Source organism: Camelus bactrianus, chromosome 4 (assembly GCF_048773025.1).
Source record: "Camelus bactrianus isolate YW-2024 breed Bactrian camel chromosome 4, ASM4877302v1, whole genome shotgun sequence".
NCBI lineage: Eukaryota > Metazoa > Chordata > Mammalia > Artiodactyla > Camelidae > Camelus > Camelus bactrianus.
Genome location: NC_133542.1, coordinates 88,017,326 through 88,038,984, shown reverse-complemented (window position 1 = coordinate 88,038,984; position 21,659 = coordinate 88,017,326). Strand labels below are relative to the sequence as shown.

Here is a 21,659-nt window from a genome sequence, read left to right as displayed (position 1 = left end):
AGAACCATAAAGTAAGCAGGAAGAACAGAAATAAGATCCAGATTGATCCACAGCTCAGAAATGTTACCATTAAAAATTTTAAATTTTAATCTATAGTTTACTGTATTAAAATACAATTATATAAATCTTAAATCTAAAAATGATCAGATATCACAGGAAGTAAAAACAACCTTATTCCACTTGACCTTTTAAAACAAAGGCTATTGTTTTTGAAGACTATTTTGAGTATCATTCTACAGAGCTTAGAACTTGCAAAATGTAGAATTTCAGGCTTTTGTTAGTTTCTTAATTGATTGTATTCCTAATTTTATTGAAATGCATTTATTCTGTGAGAGTCACCTGTAAAACACAGCCCATTTGGGGGAGTGTATTCGGAAGAGCATTTTAGCAGTATCTGACAGAAACCACAGGTCGTTGGGCCCAGCAGTGCTGCCACTTGGGATGTGTCTTACAGATGACAGGTGCACGTGTGGGAAGTGAGGAATACACGAGAGTATCTAGTGCAGAATTTTTAATAGTAAAAAAGTGAAGAAATTTCAGAGTCGATCGGGGGAACTTGAGGTCGCACGGTATATGATTTATCATGCAGTGGAATACTCTGCAGCCCTAAAAAGGACAAGGGAGGTATTTATGAACTGTAATGGAATGCTCCTCAGGATATATAAGCAGTTTAAAAAGCAAGTTTAAAATTAGTGTCTATAGTATGCTGCCATTTCAATCAAAAGAAGCATGTGTGAGTATTATGAGTATAACCTGTCTCTGGATAGATAGAGGAATTAACAGCAGCGTTTGCTTCTTGGAAGGGTTGCTCAGTGCCTTAGGGAACAGGGATAGGAGAGAGAGGACTCTTTTTTAAAGTTACTTATAACCATGTAATGAAAGAAAATAAAAGGGGGGAGTGTAAAAATTAAAGGAAGGTACCTGTAATGGACGGCGTATTTCTTTTAGTGGACTTCATTTATTTAACTCAGTAAATACTGTAGAGTGCCTGCGACGTCCTAAGCAATGGGGTAGGTTCCAGCAGGGAAAAGTCACAGCCAGAAATCCAGGCCCTCCTCGGGGCAGAGCAGGCAGATGGACTGTATAATTTACTTACTTATTTACTATTAGAAGATTATAAGTACTATGAAAAATCAAACTGGGAGTAGGGACAGCGAATGCTACAGGAGGTAGGGAGGTGGAGGGGATTAGACAGTTGAATATGGTGGCCTCTGAGCAAATCCTGGAAGAAGGTGAGGAAGCAAGTCATGGGGAATGGTGCACACATGTAAAGGTCCAGAGGCAGGAGTGCCTGGAGAACTTCAGGAACAGCCAAGGGCTGTGTGCTGGATGGGGTGCACGCCAGGGTGAGCTGTGGAGAGGTTTGAGCAGAGGTGTGACCAGATCTGATCTTTGTTCTAAAGACCAAGGGTGGAGGCAGGGGAGCCAGTTAGCAGGCCGTTGCTGTAATCCGGGTGAAACAGTGGGTCGGAAGTGACTACGCTGTCTAGCCAGTGAGACTGGCCGAGGGATTGGATGTGGGGTGAGAGAAAAGGAGGAATCACGGATGGCTTTGAAGTTTTTGGCCTGAGCACTATCTGAGTGGATTGAGCCATGGGGGGAGGACTACAGGCTGGAGCAGGTGGGGAAGCAGGGCTGGGAAGGTCAGGAGCTCAGTGTGGGACAAGCCTTTTGGATGCCCGAATGCAGTAGTCCTCTAGGTAGGTGGAGGTGTCACCTGGAGATGAGGAGGAGCGGTTCCTGAGCTTGTGCGCATGTGTGAAGACAGGGAAGAAGAGGGAGGGAAGGACTTTTCTTCTAGCTGCTCACACCCCCTGAGAGAAACGCAGTATTCCATTCCCTTGTTCCTCGTGTGTTCAGGCGGAGCCTGTTAGACAAATGGTGGTTAGAAATAAGTTAACACTTACATTTACTACCTTCAGGTACGGGTCTCAGCTCATGTTAATTCAATCCTCACAACAAATCCTTGCAGGATGGGTAAATTAATATCCCCATTTTATAGATGAAGAAACTGAGGAACAGAGAGGTTAGAAAACTTAGAGGTTTCATAGCTAGTAAGTGGCAAAGCTGGAATTTGTAACCGGACAGCCTAACTCCAGAGTCCATGCCCGAAACACTATGGTGGTGGCTTTGCAGGATTCTGCAGCCTAACGTTATTTTGTTTTGAGGAAAGCAAGATACAGTACCTTTCAGGTTCGTTCTGTGTTAGCTAAAAGACGTATGATGGTGTTGTGTTCATGTTTTTAAATTGCCTTTATTTTAATAAAATCTCAACACTTATATTGTACAGTTCCTATTAGTATCTGTAATCAGGATATTTTGACTATGTTGCTCATTGTGTTTAGGTCAGCAGAATTTTAAAGGTTGCCAAACCCAACTTTGTGGTTATGAAGTTATTGGCAGGAGGACACAAAAAGGAATCTAAGGTAAGTATATTGTGCAGAAAATACATGGTCTTAAATTATTGTAAAACTTCACTTTGTTTCAGTCAGATGCGTAAATATTACAGAAAAGTTAAAATGCTTATAAAAACTATTCTAAACAAGGTTCAACTGCAGAAAATAGAGCTCGCCACTTTGCCTTGAAATGTAGATTTTGTTGACTTAAAATCTCTGAAGTCTGCCCTTCCATGTAGATTACTGAATGACTGGAGGTAATAAAAGAAATGTGTAAAAAGAAAATTTATGGGTGAAGTATTTAGAAAGCCACCTGCTTTTAGAAAAGTGAATGCTTCAATAATTAAAGACGTCAGTGGCTCAGGAGATGGGAGACTGCGTAGGCTCCCCTTGCTAGTGTCGCTGCATCACTGGTGCTGTATCAGCGTGGTGCAGAAGTGAGAGGCCGGCCGCTTAGGCACTTTTGGTGCCATTTGCCCATTTTTGCCCATCTTACAGGTACCTGTTTGCTCCCCATTGCTTTTCTGTTCCTTCGCTCCCTCAATCTCCGGCTCTGCTTTACCAGTGACTCATTTCATTGCTCTGGAGTATCAGCAACCCTGGAATTAAAACAAAATTCCTGACCCATGACCCCTTCCTGTAATTTAAGTCCATTTTCCTTTGTTAACTATTCTTGGAAGATAGAAAACTACCAGTCAGCATGTTTCCTAATGACCGTCATAAATCTAGAGCTAAGCTAATTATCTTCCCCTCCAGGTTAGTGCCTGACTTAACATTTTTGTCATTAAACCAATTTTTTAATCTTTTTTCCTACCTTGTCTCTAAAAACATTGAGAAGCTCTAAAATTAAAGTAGTCTCTATTCTGTTTACTGTCGGAAAACGTGTCAGGTATACTGATTGACTTCGTCTTCTTTGCAGGTTCCTCCTGAATTTGATTTCTCTGCTCACAAATACTTTCCTGTTGTGAAACTTGTTTGAGAGACTGAAAAGGTGACCAAAGGAGTGGGATCTACTTTCAGATTCTACTCTTACAGGATCTGTCCATCAGTCTTACCACATGACGTGAGGTGAAATGGCTTTCTTGGATAACAGCCCATTATAAGGAATACTTTTAATTTGACAGCCTTATATGACATGAATGAAAACTGCTGTTTTAAAGTGGTTTATTATGTTCCATGGATGAAACTGGTCTTATTGAGTGCATTGATGAACGTTACATGGTTTTATTACAGATTTAATCATAAATCATTTTTTATGAATGAGTGAGTGAAAATAGTGTTTGTAAAGGTTAATAAATTTCTTGACAAAAAAATGCACTACTGGAGATGAAAACCAATAGCACTTTGAACTACTCAAATCTTAACATGTACCAACAAACACAAATTATCCAAAAGTTTCAGATCAAGGGCTTTTTGGCAAAATACATTTAAGGGGCTTCTCGGCTATATAGGGAGACTAAATTACATGGAGACTGATTTTGTGTTAAGGTGTCTTAAATTATATATCAGAAGAGATTTTTTTAAAAAAATCCTTTAACTGTTAATTATGGCGCTTTAAAAAGATATTTGCTAGTGACATTACTCAAAAGGTAAGAAAGTGTAGGTTGTTCGTCTTTAGGGCTACACTTAAACTTGGCCTGCTTTTTATTGCTTCATATTCAGTTTAACCCATGAAACATTCTCAGATGGGCTCTCTCCAGTATCCTCTGGCTTAAATTCACCTGCAAGTGCCAGCCCCCCCCCCTCCGCCCCCCGTCTTCCTTTGCTGCTGATTCCTTTCTGCTCTGCTGTCCTGGCTCCTACCGCCGTGGCTCTGGGGCTCCCTTTCTGCCCTCCACAGGGGGAGCTACACTGTGCCTTAAACTGACTTCTGGCTTGGCTTAAAACTAGGTAGGAAGAGTTTTATATTTGCTCTATCCTTAAAGGGGTTCTGGGTTTCAAATGTCTTAACTCTGATTTGACACCTTTCTTGCAAATGTGAGACTGAACCTTGACTTCTGGCTCACCTGCATGAGGCCTGCCTGCTGCAGTAGAGCTGGCTGCAGAGCAAGGACTTTCCTGACTCCTTTCTTCTCAGCTGTTGAAGCAGACTCTCTACCTAGAGTGGTGACACGTGTATCAGCCAGGAACAGCCATTAGGCATCCTGAAATTTCAGAACCCAGAAATCTTTATTAAAAAAAGAAGAAGAAAAGTAGCCTGTACAACAGAAACTTGAGCTATGAAGAGACAGATGTATTGGTTGTTACCTATTCCGTTACTAGTTTGTTGAGAAGGAAGACAGCATTGTTTCAGGCTGGTAATTTCTGAAAGTTACAAACAAAAGAGACAGACGGTTGGAAATAGGCAATAGAAGAAAGAATCCAAAGAAACAACGAGGCTAACAGACAGCAAGGTCTGGCACACAGCCGAGCCTGAGGCAAACCAGAAGACTCAGACTCTAACAGGCCTTGTTAACCTGCTGTCTGATGAGGTCCCCTGCTGTCAGTGAGAGCCACTGAGGCGGCTCGGGCTCACCGCAGAGCACCTTAGGCCATTTTTTTCAGGAGTGGGTCTTCCTAAGTTAACTATCAACTGAAAGAAAGATTCTTAGTGTAATATTACTGACAGAACCAGGTGTTTTCCTTTAAGTAGCTGTAGTATTTTTTTTTTTAACTGTAGGTTTCTAATCTGAAAAGCAGAAAGATTTTTTAAAAGTTCTAAAAAAGGCAACTACTATTCAAGGTGCTAAAAAATGATGGAAAAAAGACTGATTTTACAGCTTTATGACTGCAGAAGAGCAAAGGAGATTTAGCAGGAAAATAATGCAGGGCCACGTACAGTGAAAAGGCCTAGGATAAGGACCAAAATGGGCCCACTGGATTTGACAGAGGTTCCTGGCGCAACAATGAGGACTTCCTGGAAGAGGTGGGGCAGAATCAGGAGAGCAGGCCGAGGGGTTAGTGAGGAGGGTGAAGTAAGGGAGACAGAGTCACTGTGAAGCACTGATTTCCCCACATTCATACTTGCCCCACCCTATTCTTAGAGGAGCTGATCAGGTCATAAAAGATTCACTGTTCTCTGGTTAGTTACACAGTCTTCACCCAAGAACGGGGGGTTTGGCCACTTCCTTTCTGTCCTCCCCTTGGCTTCTCAAGCTGCAGCCTCACTGCTTTGCCTCTGACCACCAAGCCCTTCAGGTTTCAGCTGAAATGTTACATCTGCAGAAAAGGCTCCTCCCTCTCCTGGTTTAGGCCATACCCTTAAAAAGTGCTTAGCATTTTCAGTTGTGATTTAAATAATTAGTTATTTCTATCTTCCCAACAATAGTATAAACTTGAGAAAAAGGCCTTCATCTTTCCAGAACCTGCTCGCTCAACTAATGGGATGGGAAAGACATCCTGGAGGCACTCATCTGGAAAACTGAACAGAGAAGGTACAACAAGGCCTCTAAGGCAGCAGAAGGCTCCCTTTAACAGAAGGGACACTAGAAGTGCAGAAGAACTGAAAGTAGGAACTGGAGGTGGCAAGTTGGAGTCTGGTAGCCTTGCCCCTAAACAATTTGCTTCAGCTGATGAAATTGGTTTGAAAATACTTGACAAATCAACCAATCTCAGCACAAATTGGTATATCATATACTTCTAAATCTAAGGAGAGTAAGGAACCAGAACTGGTTGCTTTTGCAATAAGGAACCATAAAATACAATTTGGAATGACTGAATACTGTCATCATCCTGCAGCTGCCAAGGGTGTTTTTCAAATTTGCTCATGAAGAGACGAAACAACCTAAGATCTCACAGCAGACCACCTGTGCGTTCACTTACACGGCTAAGCTTTTGTTCGGTAGTCCTGCTAACCCCACCTTCCATCCCTTTCCATTTAAAAGAGAATGCATCAGCTTTTGGTGGGTCACATAAAGTTATTATGCAAACTCTGAATTTCTCAATTACTGCAAACCTGCAACCTTTTGTTTTGATCACAGATATATTATCTGCTGACATCTAGAATAACGTCTGAATGAACACATCTCAAAAAACCAGAGCAAGGACATGACTATACCAAGGTTGTCCTTTATAGGGAGAAAACTGGCAACTGCAGACTGCTGGCTAAGGTCACAGAACTGCTCTTCTGAATGATACTCAGATGGTAAAGACTGATAACGTAGCAGCTTTTCGGGCTGAGTTAGAACAGAGGTGAAGGTTTTTAGTTCTGGATCAAGGCAGACATGATACGTCACATGGGAGGTCCCATCACCATCTCACTACAGCTCTGAGAGACAAACTAGTACACAGCGCACTGTAACATCAGGAGCTTCCCACGGACTGACTTACCTCTTAAGCCTTGAGTTTTCATCCTAATTCCCATGTGTCAGCATTCATTCTAAAAAGGCATTTGTTCATCAGAATCCGTTTATAAAGGTTCTGAAAGGCAAAACTTCAGTTACATGAAAAATTAAGTTTATCTAGGACCACATCTCTGATCAGTCACAATCATTTATTTAGACTTCAGTCAGATATTTACCAGATAGTCCTGAAGTATTAGAATCTCTGTAGGGGTATGAAGTGTATGCACGGTAGGGCCTGTGTCTACTTTAGAACATATAAATTTCTTCTAAGGAATAATGATAAAAAACACGCATTTGTCTCGGTTAGGGCCAGGGCCTTGGTTCATAAAAAGTCATTATCTTAAGTTTATATATAGTTTACAGATGAGAATGTTTCAGGTCATGTAACTTTTCCCAGAGACGTGTTTTGCAGGCACACCAACAAAGATTAAAAAAAAAAACAAAAAACTAAACTGTTTCTAATGCCTGTGAAGATACCTACGTTGAGTAATCCTTCAGTGTATATACATTATCAGAATCTCACAGACCAGTTGTTCAGCAGCAGTGGCTTAGCACACTTTTAAGTGTTGCCCTCTTAGTTAAATAGTATACAAACATCCAAATACATAACATGAGCCATCTCCCTAACTTTCTAACATTAAGGAACATTTTCAAAAGCTAAGCTACATGAAAAAAAATGTTAGTATAACCCAGTTAATGGAAACTTAAAACACACATTTGTCGTCAAACTCATTTCAATGACAAGTGTTAAAGTTGGTTGAGTGTCCTATAAACTTATTATTTATAATAATCTTTTAGGCCAAAACACATAGTGGGAATAGACCAATTTCCCCTGGACCTTAAAGGACCCTGAAATCACAATTCCCTCATTCCAAGTTCTCCTATGAATAGATAAATACCTATTACCAGTTAAAAGAAGCATGCTAGTTACCAATCTGGTTATTCGACGACAGCATACTGAGTTAACAGGTAATGGTTTATTTCTCAAATTACATCACAAAATTATATTCTATGCAGTGATTAGATTATTCCTGGAATCTAATCCAAGGGTTGCTTACGGAATCTTCATCTGCAGACCTACCTGCAGGAAAAAAAGATCAAATGAATCCCCTCTCTCATCTGCACAGCACTTGAGGGTACAGGAGGGCGTGAATCCAACAGTTCACACCTGTTACAAACTGGAACAGACGCTGACTTAATTTTGGATGAACCCAGGAGACCAACGTCAGGGGTCTGATACCTATTTGATGCTTATTACACAGGTTTTTGTTTTGCTTTTTGAGTAACCATGACACCTCTAAATTGTTGCCTTGGAAGAGGTTACCTGTGACCCCAAGGGAAGCCTGCGGTAATAAAGCATGACTGCTTGAAGAAATAGCTCAAATACACACCTCCTGAACAAATGGCCTTCTGGTGCCTCTGTACAGGAAGATGAAATTATTATTTCTATTTATACTGGCATCCCATCTCATTCCACAGAAGGTTTAATAAGGCAAACCACCATCCTAAATCCAGTTAAAAGCTGATTGTTTAAGGATCCAGTGGGGGGGAAGGGAAGACTGGAAGTTTTAAAAGCTGAACTAGCAAAGAGTATTTTATTTCTCAGCTACTCTAGGCACACTGATTAAACAGGAGGTGAATCAAGGCCAACAAGCAAGAGAGACTGTCACCCCTAAGACCTGGACATGAGGCAGGTTGGACAAAGACTGGGATACACACCTCATAAAGCTACTTTCTACCCTTCTTCAGTTGCCTTTTCTGGATGGGAAGTTTCATCTTATTGATTGGGTAAAGGAATATCATACAGCATTCAAGGTGGAGATCTTAACCTGAACGCAAGCCAGGTCCTGCCTTCAGCGACTGCCGGGGGCCCTGAGTCCACAGCTGGGTATGAGGCCGGGCACTCCAGCTCCCGGGCTGGCTGGGCCCCATTCCCTCTGTTAGACGAGAGGGTTGTATCAAATGACCTGAGGCCCCTGCATCTCAAATCCTGACTTGAGATGTGTTTTACTGTAAGCATCACCACCCTCTTACCCTTCAGAGAGCCTCACTGAAAGTCTTCGGTGTGACTGCCGGTCATTCACCAGCCTGGCCAAAGCCTGTCACCTTAAATATTAAGAACCAACTTAAGTCAGACCCGATGTCGCTGTTATCAGTGTAAATTAGATTTACTTTTGAGTTGATTTACATTAACTTTCGATTTTTAAATCAGTTTCATCATAGTCCTTGACCACAAGCTAAATGTGTAAACACAAAAACAACTGTTGCATTTCTCTTGCCTTTCTAAACTCCCCCAGTTTGTCTGCTGTCTCTCCTTCACCGTCAGCCTTCTCTCCTTTCTCCCACGAGTGCAGGAGGCCGCTCGCCCACAACAGACGGGCCCTGGGCGCGGGGCCGGCATCCCCTCTGCTGTGGCCCCTGTCGTGTCAAAGGTCTGACTGGCACGCGGCTCCTCCTGGCTCGATTTAGCACAGAGGATTCAGCTCTGCCCACAGAGCAAGGCAAAGCAAGGACAGATCACAGGTATTCAAGTTACAGGTCACTTACAAGCATTCTGCACATTAATGACAAGGGCTATTATACAGGCAGTCTTTTTAAAGATTCTCGCACAGAACCCCTTTGTGTTTGGACGCTTTTAACACCATTGAAAGTGATGTCTGTGTTCACAGTCAGCGCTCTGAGCTGCTGTCTATCAGAACTAGGAGTGAGCACAGGAGGATTAAACCAAAACCATTCAGTGCCGGCAGGAAAGAGCGGAAGTCACGGGCTGGTCCCCGTCGCCCAGCTCAGCACCAGGAGCGTGACTCCAGGGCAAACGGAGGAAGAGGTGCTGTCAGCGCGCGGCGGGCCTCCTTCACGTCGCGGCCCTGCTGCACGGTAACACGCCACCGTCTGCGCCACACCTGAAGGACAGCCTGGGTTCTGTTTTTGGTGTTGATCTTCTCAAGAAACACCTATTAGCCAACAAATTTCGACGATTTTGACATCTTAATAGAGACGCTTCAAAAGTACCCCCAAAACAGTCTCAAAGACGATCTCATTTTCCTACATAGTAAATACACACTAAAACTCCACAACAGTCATCTTTAGATGTTTACTTAGTGCATTTCACAGTATTCCATCCCTCATGAATATTCTGTAGTGATCTCTGTTCAATTCGGAAACAAAGTATGTGATTCCAGTTTGATTCAGAGTGTTTGATTCCTCTTTTCAGGCTGGTCAAGTAAATTTATCGAGTCTCCTTTCTGATTTTCAGCGTTAAGAACTAAAAAAGGGGAAAAACAAAACAAAAACAATGTTCTAGTATTAAAGATTTTGAGAAACCAGCCCAAGTAGGTCCCATGTGACCTAAGTGTCCAGAAACTGTGTCATCTAGAGAACTGCATCTCCCCCAGTGACACTGTAACATGAACCGCACTCCTAACCAAGGACAGGAGAGCGAGAGGCGTACACGTAGAGCCAACAAGGTGCCACGAAGCAGAGCAAAAACATCCAAAAACCCCACAACTGGGGAGGGTACAGCTCAGTGCAGAGCACATGCTTACCATGCACAAGGTCCTGGGTTCAGTCCCCAGGGCCTCCATTAAAAATAACAAATAAATAAACCTAATTACCTTCCTGCTCTAAAAACGCAAAAAAAAAAAAAAAAAAAAAAAAAGCCCTGTAAAAACCCCACAATTGTTTAAAATCGTGAAATAATGCTCCACGTCCTACAAAATGGACAATATAATATGTACTCAGAACTTTTGATCTGACTCTCGTGTGCTGCATGAGTCTGTTCGTGCACCCCCAACAGGAAGCGCACTGCAAGCTGGAACTAATGCCTTTTTCCCTGGAGCAAGCGGGGAACCTATCTCAATTACTATCAGTTACACAATTAAACTATCTCAGTGACACATTTTAAAATGACAATGACATTTCTTCAACTTAAAATTCTTTCTTAAGAGCGCTGACGGAACATTTATCTTCTTTAGTTTGCCTACCTCAATTTGTTTACAGCCTCACCAGGTACAAGGTCAAGTCCTCAGAAAGACCCCGGGTGTAGGGGATGAAGGATCCCATGGCATCACTGCGAAGCCAACACCTAGTAGGATGCTAGACTCGTTTAAAAGAATGTGGAAGATGTAATACACTTCTAATCTGAATTCAAGAAGGAATCAAAAAGGAAAGAAGCATTATTCAAAGAGATCTTGGTTGGGATTTTCCAGAGGACCTAGACTTGCCAGATATTAAAAAAAAAAAAAAAAAAAAAAAAGCTGTTATACTTTGAGCAACGTGCCACAGTGCAAATCAACAGAGAAACCGATGGAGGAGAAAGAAGATCCAAAAATGAGAGCCAAGTACGTATGTTAATTTAGTGTTTGGTGAAGGCAGCACCTCATATCACTGACTCTGACGGTGATTTGAGGTGGTGCTGGGCCAACTGGAAGGCCCTTTGGAAAAAGAAAATTGTGCCCGCACCTCGTGCCATACCCTGAATACATTTGACATGAATCTAATGAATCAAGAGACCTAAATGTTAAGTGTGAAAACAGAAGAGGATTCTGGAAAGATGGTGAAACACTGCCACAGTTTTTGAATTAGAGTCCCTACATAAAGCAACTAAATTTAAAAACTCAAACTGGAGAACATTTACAACAGAACTAGATGACAAGGAGTCCTGCAGACCCCAAAATCCAAGCCGTTACATGAACAGCAGCATCTGGGAAGAAACCAGAAGGAAGCAATGGAGCATCGGATGGAGCTGAGGCCAGCAGGGCCCCTGCCCGCCACAGGCTTACCCCCACAAGCCCCCGGGCGGGTGGGAGAGCCGGCTGCTGTCCTCACAGCAGGTGGCCCCAGTGTCCACGGTAAGACTAAGGGGCCCGGGGAGGCCCGTGAACCTCTGAAACTGGCCGCCAGGGTTCCTTTCTGGGTCCTTCCCAGGTGGAGCCCCTCAGAGAGAAGTGCTGTGTGGAGTGGAGCCGTGGCTGAGCAGGACAGACAGGACAGGACAGGAGACGACGGAAGCTGGGGGTTCAGACACAAGTGGGGAGGGCCCCCCGGCCCAAGGCCACGGGACAACGTGAACGTCAGAAACGATAATAAATGCAACTGAGTGAAACCCACCAAAAAGGTTTAAATCCTTCAGTTTGTATTTTTAAATGGTCGCCTTCAGAAGATGAGAGGAAATAATTCCTTACTGTGAAAACTGGGAAATAAAGAGAAAGCAGCATTCACCCTGTCTGTGCCGTATGAGCACGACTGACTTGTCTATAAAATGAGCAAGTGCAACAGGAGGGCTGAGTCAGAACCTCTGGGTACGGGCTCCGACCTGACCTGCAGGGAACGGGGGAAAGGAGGACACAGGTACAGCGCGCCGGGACGACACAGCCAGCACCGTCCAGACTGCGGGGGATCCCAGGTCTAACGGCCCTGGCTCTTTAACAGACTAAAAAAAAAAAAGAAAAGAAAAGAAAGGATGGAGGGGGAGCCTGCATATTGAGAGACTTAAAGACATATCAGATTTAATAAAACGGGCATCTGGTAAGACTAAACTCTGGTGTCGGGGATGCCCACTTGGATGATAAACCCATAAAGAAATGCAAGAAAATGCCAACTAGAAAGGTCAGGGTAGATGTTTCTGCTGCAGGGAGGGAAGGTGCTGGGATGGGACGGGCGACAGAAAAGGGGCCCCTGTAGGGCCGGCCAAGTTCTAGCTTTTGACCAGGGAAGGGGGCAGCGGGCAGTTACAAGGTGTCCGCCTTCTAATAATTCCTTTGTGTTATGTGGTTTTCTGGATGTTTTACTTCATAACAGGACCAAAAGGAAAACATGAAAGCATACTGAACAAAAAACATAGGTGAATTCCTTTCAACTGTAGATGGGAAAACTGTGACTCCATATCCAGAGGCAATAAAAGACATACAAACTTTTAAAACTTTCACAAGGCAAAAAACAAGCAAAACCAAGACAGACTGCTAGAAAGTACTTGTCACTTACATCAAAGCCAATCTCCCTAGCATCTAAAGAGCTCTTAAAAACGGAGAAAGTACCAAGAATCTGATAGAAAAAATGAATTTTAAAAAAGGAAACCTTGATTCCATGGTGACACTAAAACAAGCAAGAGGGCATGTGCGTGTGTGTGCACGCGAGCACACGCACACACACACACGCAGGTCCACGGGGCTGGGGGTGCTCCTTAAAGAATGGCCGCTGATAAATACGAAGAGTGACCATTTAAACAACCGTTTTCAATGGATGGCAAAGCCACACCATTTCAAAGCATCCCCCTCTAGATGACGAATTAGCTACAAAGGGAATCTGGGCCTTCGCCATGGAGAGACCACCTCGATCAGCCTGCCACCGAGTGCCTCCTGGTGTGAAGCTAGAGGAACAGACCGCAGCTGTAACCGTGCTCAACCTGAATCCAGTCACAAGGGGACAGACGACTCCATAATCTGATCATCCCACTGGCCTGGACTCTTCAAAAATTCTAAATAATAATAATACAAAGCGCTACTATAAAAAATTGCCTGGAAGCTCTGTGCACATATCAAGGCTTTTTAAGTGGTGCTGTGGAGTGATGAAGTGGTGACCTACCATTTTGTTGGGAAATCCCTAATCGTCACTGACAAATCCTCACCGATTCCTGAGGGCCTGAGCCCACATTACACACGCGGACTTTCTGAAAGGTCTCACCATGGCCCTCCCTCCACCCTTCTTCACCACCACTGCCCCTCTCCAAGGCTTCTCAAGAGCAGAGTCTTCAAATGATGGATGATTCACAGTATCATTGTAGGGATTCAGTGCATGGGCACTCCAAAAGAAAAGGACCAGAAAGCAGAAATAAAAGGTGGCCCCAGCCCCACCCCACCTCCCGTAATTACCGTTTCTGTTTTTGTCATTCCCCACGAGGGCCGCCTGCTTGTCTGTCTCAGATTCCGCCTCATTTTCATCCATGTTGTACTCGTCATCTGCTCCCAGCTTTTGCTGCTTTCTCCCTGTAAAATGAGCACAGAGCCTTGAAACTGAAGCTCCATCACTTCTCTGTCAATGCTGTGGGAACATGTGAGCCCAGGTGCGGGGTTACCCCAATCCTGGTTTAACAAACAGATCTGTTTGCTTCCTCTCAGGAAATGACAGGGACTCACGCACTTGCTTTCCAGTACATATACCCTGCGGGAGTCCTCCCTCTGTGTGCTCCCCACTCCAACCCTGAATCTACATAAAACAGGGCCCTAAATAAAGGGCTGCATTCCAGACTGGAAATGGGGTACACTAGCTAACCAGATTAGAATCCTAGGTTTTTAAAGAGACAATCAACTCAAGGTTAAAGGAAGGCACCACTGTTTTTGGAAACAGGTTTCTGGTTAATGACAGCATCTCCTTAGAATGGCTTATTGCTCTGAGAGAAGGAAATGGAGTGGCTATTGTGAGCCAGAGGATAAAGGTTTCCATCACACACAGGAATTAGATCATTCATCACTGCATTCATTCCTGGAAAGAACAGCAACCAGAAAAGAAGACCAGTGCATTCAAGAAACATTCATGGTGGGGAGGGTATAGCTCAGTGGTAAAGGGTGTGCTCACCGTGCACAAGGTCCTGGGTTCAATCCTCAGTAGGTCCGTTAAAAAATACAAATAAACAAAAGAAACAAAAACAATTATCTCCCCCCCAAAAAAAATTTTTTTAAAGAAAAAAATGTATTCATAGGGTTTAATGTAAACATTTTATATCTATATATGGACAGGTAAACAAAGTCTTTTGTGAAGAAAAGCATCTCTGGAAAAGTCAGCTCAAGTTCCCCTGGAGGGGAACTGAAGCCCCGGCCTGAGTGCGGGTGGCTGGATTCTGCAGATCAGGTCACGCAACCTGCCCGGAGCTCGGTGGGCCCCCAGGCCCTGCAGGATCTTAGGACTCGGGGTAGCGCTTATACTTCACGACCAGCGGCTGAGCAGTCTGAAACCTGAGTACCACTGGATCCGCCAACCCCAAGTTTCCTGTTTTCTTTTTCTTCCCCAGATCTTTGAGAATTTGTGAGAACACATTCTTCAGAAGCTCAGGTGAAAATTCGATTTAAGTGGAATCAGGGTAACTTCCGCAAATAAGCACATTCCCCAACCTCGGTTCCTTGATCAGACCCACAACACACGTATCTTCTGCCTGAGTGCTCCAGGTGCAGCCAGGACTGAAATTTCCCCCACCTCTAAGGGACCAAAATACATCCCAGCATATTCTGTTGATGTTTCCCATACTTCCCTTAAAAAGAGAAAAGTCAACCAGGCCAGAAAAGTGGGGTTCCTACGCCACTTTCCCGCAACACCCGAACACTCCTGAAACTCCACGGACCCGCCCCTTCCTCCCGCATCTGTTCACCAGGCGCCGCGGTGACTGCACGAGGGGTGGAGAGAGGAGGCCGGGCGCGCGGTCCCCCTCCAGGGGGCCTGCGTGTCCCGGAAGCTAAGCTCCCGCCACAAGGTCTTCCACCCAGAAAGTCCCCTGGCTCCGTGTGCGCGTTACTCGTGAAAGTCTAAGAGCTGGGCAGTGCGTGGCTCTTCCGTCCTGCCTCCTACTTAGTAACGGACACCAAACCCAGCCACCAAATGAGGCGCCACGGGGTGAGACGCTGTTCGGGCCGCTCCCTGTGGCCCGTCCAGCGTCGGGAAGGAGGGTGAGAAGGCCGGGCCAGCGGGCCGCCCCGGGGCCCGCCACCCACCTTCCGCGCCGGGCTCCTGCTCCTCCTCCTGCCCGTCGCGGAGGACGAGCTGCTCCCGCTCGGGGCCCTCCTCCTCTGGATCCTCCTGGCTCGCCAACAGCGCGGCCGGCACCCGCGGGGTCTGGCCGGGCGCTGCCTCCCCAGGCTCCGCGCCGCCTCTTGCGGCCACGCGGCCGTCCTGGTCCGCAGCCGGCTCTCGGCCCGGCTCCTGCGGCAGCCCCGGGCCGTCCCTCTGAAGCTCCTCCTTGCTGACGACCTGCATCTCCGGGGCTCCCTCTGTGCAGGGAACACAGTGAGCTGTGACCTCCCGGCAATGAGTTAAATTAAAATTAAACCAGAAACCCTGGTCCCACCCACTCAAGCCCAGAGCCGTCCCACGGGCTGCGGATGGGGGGGGGGGGGGGGCGGGGGGGCGTGGCCGGGCCACCTACCCCTCGGCCTCAGCAGACCCCAGGCCTCTCTGCCTGCGGCTCGGCTTCAGAACCACAAGCAAGAGGAAAGTGGTTTCAAAACAAAATCTGACCTAAGGTTCTGGATCACAGTGCGGGGCCACAATGGAGGCGGCGGCCCTGCTGAGGGCATCTGACCATCGCGTCTGTGAGACAAGAGCTCGGAGCCCACGACACTGCCCGGGGCTCGGCCACCTCCCCTCGGTCCCACTGTCCCCCCAACGCCCCGAATAAAGGCCCGGCCCCAGCCTGCCTGTGCGGAGCTGCCAAAGAAAGGCACCCCGTTTACCAGCGCGAGAAGCCAGTAGGACAGAGGCAGGGCCCCGGGGCCCCGAGTCCGGGCGCCTGGAGAGCCTCGCCCGCCGCCCCCGCTGCCGGTACCCAGGGCCTCCGCGTGTCACGGCCACGCGTCGCTTACCTTTCTCACCGTGTCTCTTCAAATCCAAAGCCGCCTCAGAACCGGGGGCCGGGGTCTGGGGCTCGCCCTTGCTGGGCGAATCTCCTGCCCGGGGCGGGCCGGCTTCCTGCGGCCGGGGCTGCGGCTCACTGGCCGCTCGGGGCTGAAATAAGAGCACAGGACGCCAGGCCGGGGCTGGTGACCACAAGCCTTCAACAACCCTGAGCAGCGCCGGGGAGCACTACATCCTTCTGACAAGTAGTAACACCGAAACCCTGAGAATCGCTGTTACCTACCCCCATCGTGTCCCGCCACCTGGCACCAATCAGATCTGGTGGGGGGAGTCAAGATCGCCCAGAAAAAACTTTCAATAATAGATTAACAAGGAAAAAGACAACTTGAACAACACTGCAAACCAACCCAACAGCCATCTACAGAACACCCCACCCAACAAGAGCAAAATACACACTCTTGTCAAGTGCACATGACAAGTCTCCAGGACAGCCAGGTGCCAGGCCACAAAACCAACCTCAACAAACGTTAAATGACTGGAACCACACCACGTATGTTCCCCAGTCACAACGGAACAAAATTATAAATCAAACAGCATCTAAGTTGAGAAACTCACAAATATGGGGAAGTTAGACAACATGCTCCTTAAATAACCGATGGGCTGAAGGAATCACAAGGACAAGGAGAAACCTGGAGGAATGTTAAGATGAACACACGACACACCAGACTCATGGAAGGCAGCCAAAGCAACGCCGAGAGGGAAATCCACACAGAGCCCAAACCAATGACCCAGTCTTCCACCTTGAGGCACTGGAAAAAGAGCAAACTAAACCTAAGGCAAGGAAGGATAGAACACAGATCAGAGCAGGAATTCATGACACGGAAAAGAAAATTAAAAAAATCAGTGGGGGGAGGGGATAGCTCAGTACCTCCATTAAATAGATAGATAAGTAAAACTTAATTAGCACCCCCCCAAAAAATAAAAAAATTTTAATTTTAAAAAAGGAAAAAAAATCATTGAAACCAAAACTTAGTTTTCTAAACGATGAACAAAATTGACAAAGCTTTATTTAGCTACATTAATTGACAATAAAAAAAGACACAAAGTACTAAAATAAAAAATGCTTGGGGAGGGAATAACACTATCAACCTTACACAAAAAAAGTTGGGGGTTTTTTTGCCTTGTTTGTTTTACGAGGGAGAGGTGATTAGGTTTCTTCACTGATTTCCACTCGGACAAGGTACAGGAACTGAACCCCGGACTGGTTGGGTGCGGGGCATGCACTCTACCACTTGAGTTACACCCTTCCCCCCAAAAAAGTTGTATTATAAGGAAATACTCAGAACAACTGCTCACCAACAAGTTTGACAACTCAGATGAAACAGACAAGTTCTTAGAAAGACACACTCCATCAGACTGATTCAAGAAGCAGAAAATCTGAGCAAAAGACTGAAGTAGTCATTTAAAAATTTCCCCCCCAAAAGAGCCCAGTTTCAAATTCACCAGTGAATTCTACCAAACATCTAACACCAAATCTTCACAAACTCCTTCAAAAAGCAGAAGGAATACTACTCAGCTCATTCTGAGCCCAGTAATTATCCTGATACCAAAGCCAAAGACACTACAAGAAGATAAAACTGTAACATAATATGAATACAGACCCCCAAATCATCAACAAAATACTAGCAAATCAAATCAAGGAACATACAAAAGGATTATACACCACGGCCAAGGGGGAGTTATCCCAGCAATGCAAGGTTAGCTTAACATCTAAAGATCACAGTAACACTGTGTCGACAGCATAAAGGACAAAACACGTGATCATCTCAACAGATGCAGAAAAAACACTGGCAAAATCCAGCAGATCTTCTTGATAAAAACACTCAACAAATAAGAATGGGGTGGAGGGGGGAGAACTTCCTCATTTGGATAATGTACATCAATGAAAAATATATAGGCAGACTTCAAAGATACTGCTGGTCTGGTTCCAGACCACCGTAATAAAAGCGAGTATCGCAATAAAGCAAGTCACACCAACTTTTTGATTTCCCAGTGCCTATAAAATTATGTTTACACTACACTATGGTCTATGAAGTGTATGATAGCGTTATGTCTAAAAAATTTTACTATCTTATTTAGAAAAGACTATTGCTTTAAAAGGTTCCAAAACAGTTACATCAAAGATCTGATCCTGGATTACTATAAAATATTACAATAATGAAAACGTTTTAAATATTGCAAGAATTACCAACATGTGACACAGAGACATGAAGTGAGCAAATGCCTGCACTCCTGACATCAGACTTCACAGTGAAAGACTTGGCACTTTCCGCCCAAGATCAAGAACAAGACAAGGATGTCCACTCTCACTGCTTCTATTCAACATTATACTGGAGGTTCCAGCCAGGGCTATTAAGGGATAAAAAAGAAATAAAAGGCATCCAGGTTGGAAAGGAAGATGTAAAACTATCTCTGTTTTTAGGAGACATAATCTTGTATAAAGCAAATCCTAAGGAATCACAAAAAAAATACTGTTTGAACTAATAAAACAAGTTCAGCAAAGTTATAAGATACAAGATCAAAATGAAAAATGAATTGTACTGCTACACACTAACAAGAAACAATTCGAAAATGAAATTAAGAAAACAATTCCATTTCTAACAGCATCAAAAATACTTAGAAATAAGTTGAGCAAAAGAAGACTTCTGAAGACTACAAAACATTACTGAAAAAGATTTCTTAAGGACTTAAATAAGCAGACGGACGTCCCACATTCACACACCAGGAGACTGGATTTGCTAAGGTAGCAGTACTCCCCAAACTGATCTTTCAGATTCAGTGTAATCTGTCAAAATCCCACCTGGCTTTGTTGAAGACACTGACAAGCAGATCCTAAAATTCATACAGAAAGTCAACCAGAGCAGAAGAGCCAAAATAATCTTGAAAAAGAATAAAGCTGGAGCAGTCACACTTCTGCTATCAAAGCTCACTACAAAGATACAGTAATCGAGACTATGTGGTATTGATATTAAGGACAAAGATCAACAGAACAGAACTGAGAGTCCAGAAATAAACAAACTGATTTTTTCATGAGGATGCCAAAGCGACTCAGTGGAAGAGAAAATAGGGTTGTTTCTTTTTCCTCAAACCTGGGTGTTGAGACAACTGGATACCCACATGCAAAATAACAAACTTGGACTCTTAGCTCACACCACATACGAAAACTAAACTCAGAATGAACCATGGGACTAAATGGAAGAACTGAAGGCTAAGAACTTAAAACTCTCAGAGAAAAATACAGGAGTAAACCGTCACGATGCTGGGTCAGGCAAAGTGCTTTTAGATATGACACCAACAGAACGAGCAACAAGGGAAAAATAGATACACTAGACAATCAAAATTAAAAACTTCTGTGCTTCAAAGAATATCATCCAAAAGTGGAAAAACAACTCACAGAATGGGAAGTATTTGCAAATCATATATTCAATATCTTCATATGTGAATATATAAAGAACTCTGACAATTCAGTAATAAAAATAACTGTTTCAAAATGGACATAAGATATAAATAGACATTTCTCCAAAGAGGGTATGTACAAACGGCCAATAAAGCACATGAAAAGATCTCAACAGCGTCAGTTATCAGGGAAATGCAAGCCAAAACCACAATGAGGTACCACTCCACACCCACTAGGAAGGTTGTAATGAAGAAGACAGGTGTAACATGGACTGGCAAGGATGTGGAGAAACTGGAACCCTCACATAATCTGCTGATGGGAATGTAAAAGGATACGAGCACTTTCCGAAACAGTCTGGCACTTCCTCAACACATTAAGCACAGTTACCACGTGACCCAGCAAGTCTACTCCAAGCTTATAAAGAGAAATGGAAGCTCTTATGTTCGCACAAAAATGTGTGCGTGGAAGTTCACAGCAGCGTTATTCACAGTAGCCAAAAAGTGGAAATAACCCAAATGCCCACCAACTGACAAATGAATAAACAAAATGTGGTATATGCATATACGATGGAATATTAGTCAGCCATGAAAAGGAACGAAGGACTCATACAAGCTATGACAGGAATGACTCCTGAAAGCACTGTGCTAAGTGAAAGCCAGTTTGATTCCACTGATATGAAATGTCCAGATAAGGCAAATCTATGGAGACAGAAAGCAGATCAGAGGTTGTCTGAAGCTCCAGGGACTGGGGGTAAAAGGGGAGTGATTACAGGTATGGGATTTCTTTTGGGGTAATGAAGACGTTCTAAAATTGATTGTGATGATGGCTGCATAACTTTGTGAATACACTAAAAACCACTGAACTGTAAACACTGCCCAGGTGAACTGTATGGTATGTGAATTGTATGTGAATAACACTGCTGTATTTAAAACAAACAAGGATGCCCCAGAAGGCTTCGAGCAGCACTTCTGTGGGCTGTGCCGACACCGGGGGCAGCCTGACAGCATGGGCTCTGGTCAGCTCCATCGCTGACCAAGGGCTCCAACCTTGGCCACAGTATTTAACCATCTCCATGGGCCTTGGAGCCTCAAAACTGGAAAACAGCAGCAACTCTCTCCCGGGGTGGCTGTGAGCTTTAAATGAGGTAATCCCCTTAAAGCCCCGGGCACCGGGACTGGGTCGGAGGCCAGCACCCTCGGTCAGAGTCCCCGCGTCCTGGGACCAGGCTGTCATGTCTCGGGGAACCAAACCCATACGGGAAAGCAGAGATTAGAGCAAATCAGACAGCAGATAAGGGAACAAAATGTCTGAAAAGAGGGAAGGACGACCTCTCAGAGATCCTTGGCAGAAAAAGCCCAGGCTTACCTGCTGGCTTTGGTCCTTCTGCTCGCTCGGGGCTCTGGAAGCCCCGGCCGCATTCCCCTTTTTGGTGACCTCCTCTATCCGCTCGTCACACTGCTCCTTCGCCTCTTGCATCTGGTTGATGCACTGGTTCCTTTGAAGGAGAAGGAAGGCAAAAGGAAGGACAGTATTTAGAGATGCCTCTAGCAGCGAGTCTCCCCTGCTGTGACCGAGAAATCCACTTCCTCCCTTCCCTGCTTCCTGCACTTTATCTGCAGGGGACACCGAGGCAGGGCAGCACGTGAGTTTTCAGTTAATAAATGGCAAGAAAACTGGAGTTGACTGAAACTTACAAAAAAGGCACGCTGTTCTAAAATTAGTGAACTTTAATTGGTTAGAAAAAAACAGATTTTTAAAATATAATCTGTAGCATAATAAAAAAAAAAAATGTGGTCTTTGAGGAGGAGGGTAGAGCTCAGTGGTAGAGTGCGTGCTTAGCATGCACGAGGTCCTGGGTTCAATCCCCAGTACCTCCGTCAAAATAAATAACTAAACCTAATTACCTCCCCTGCAAAAAAAAAAAAA

The 21,659-nt window shown here is 44.7% G+C and overlaps 2 protein-coding genes and 1 long non-coding RNA gene across 9 annotated transcripts in view; 1 reads left to right on the top strand and 2 right to left on the bottom strand.

Moving 5' to 3' along the window:
• NAA35 (N-alpha-acetyltransferase 35, NatC auxiliary subunit) overlaps positions 1-3,713 on the top strand; it is an 84,719-nt gene extending 81,006 nt beyond the window's left edge. For all 4 annotated transcript variants that reach the window (XM_045504644.2, XM_010967437.3, XM_010967436.3 and 1 more), the window contains 2 exons: positions 2,346-2,426; positions 3,316-3,713. In XM_045504644.2, coding sequence (XP_045360600.1) covers positions 2,346-2,426; positions 3,316-3,375 — 141 coding nt within the window. In that variant the 3' untranslated portion in view covers positions 3,376-3,713. The remainder of the gene's footprint in view (positions 1-2,345; positions 2,427-3,315) is intronic.
• On the bottom strand, positions 273-6,361 carry LOC141577551 (uncharacterized). Of its 2 annotated transcripts, none has more exons than XR_012506732.1 (3): positions 4,644-6,361; positions 4,403-4,540; positions 273-2,995 (listed from the first exon to the last, which is right to left on the bottom strand). It is a non-coding gene; the product is annotated as an uncharacterized LOC141577551 (long non-coding RNA). The 2 variants fall into 2 exon arrangements; XR_012506733.1 differs by having other exon boundaries at positions 4,403-4,494.
• Positions 6,362-6,848: 487 nt separating this feature from the next.
• The window catches only part of GOLM1 (golgi membrane protein 1), a 65,813-nt gene continuing 51,002 nt past the window's right edge, over positions 6,849-21,659 (bottom strand). For all 3 annotated transcript variants that reach the window (XM_074363085.1, XM_074363084.1, XM_074363083.1), the window contains 5 exons: positions 21,099-21,228; positions 16,285-16,426; positions 15,418-15,693; positions 13,588-13,701; positions 6,849-9,983 (listed from right to left, as the gene is read on the bottom strand). In XM_074363085.1, coding sequence (XP_074219186.1) covers positions 9,907-9,983; positions 13,588-13,701; positions 15,418-15,693; positions 16,285-16,426; positions 21,099-21,228 — 739 coding nt within the window. In that variant the 3' untranslated portion in view covers positions 6,849-9,906. The remainder of the gene's footprint in view (positions 9,984-13,587; positions 13,702-15,417; positions 15,694-16,284; positions 16,427-21,098; positions 21,229-21,659) is intronic.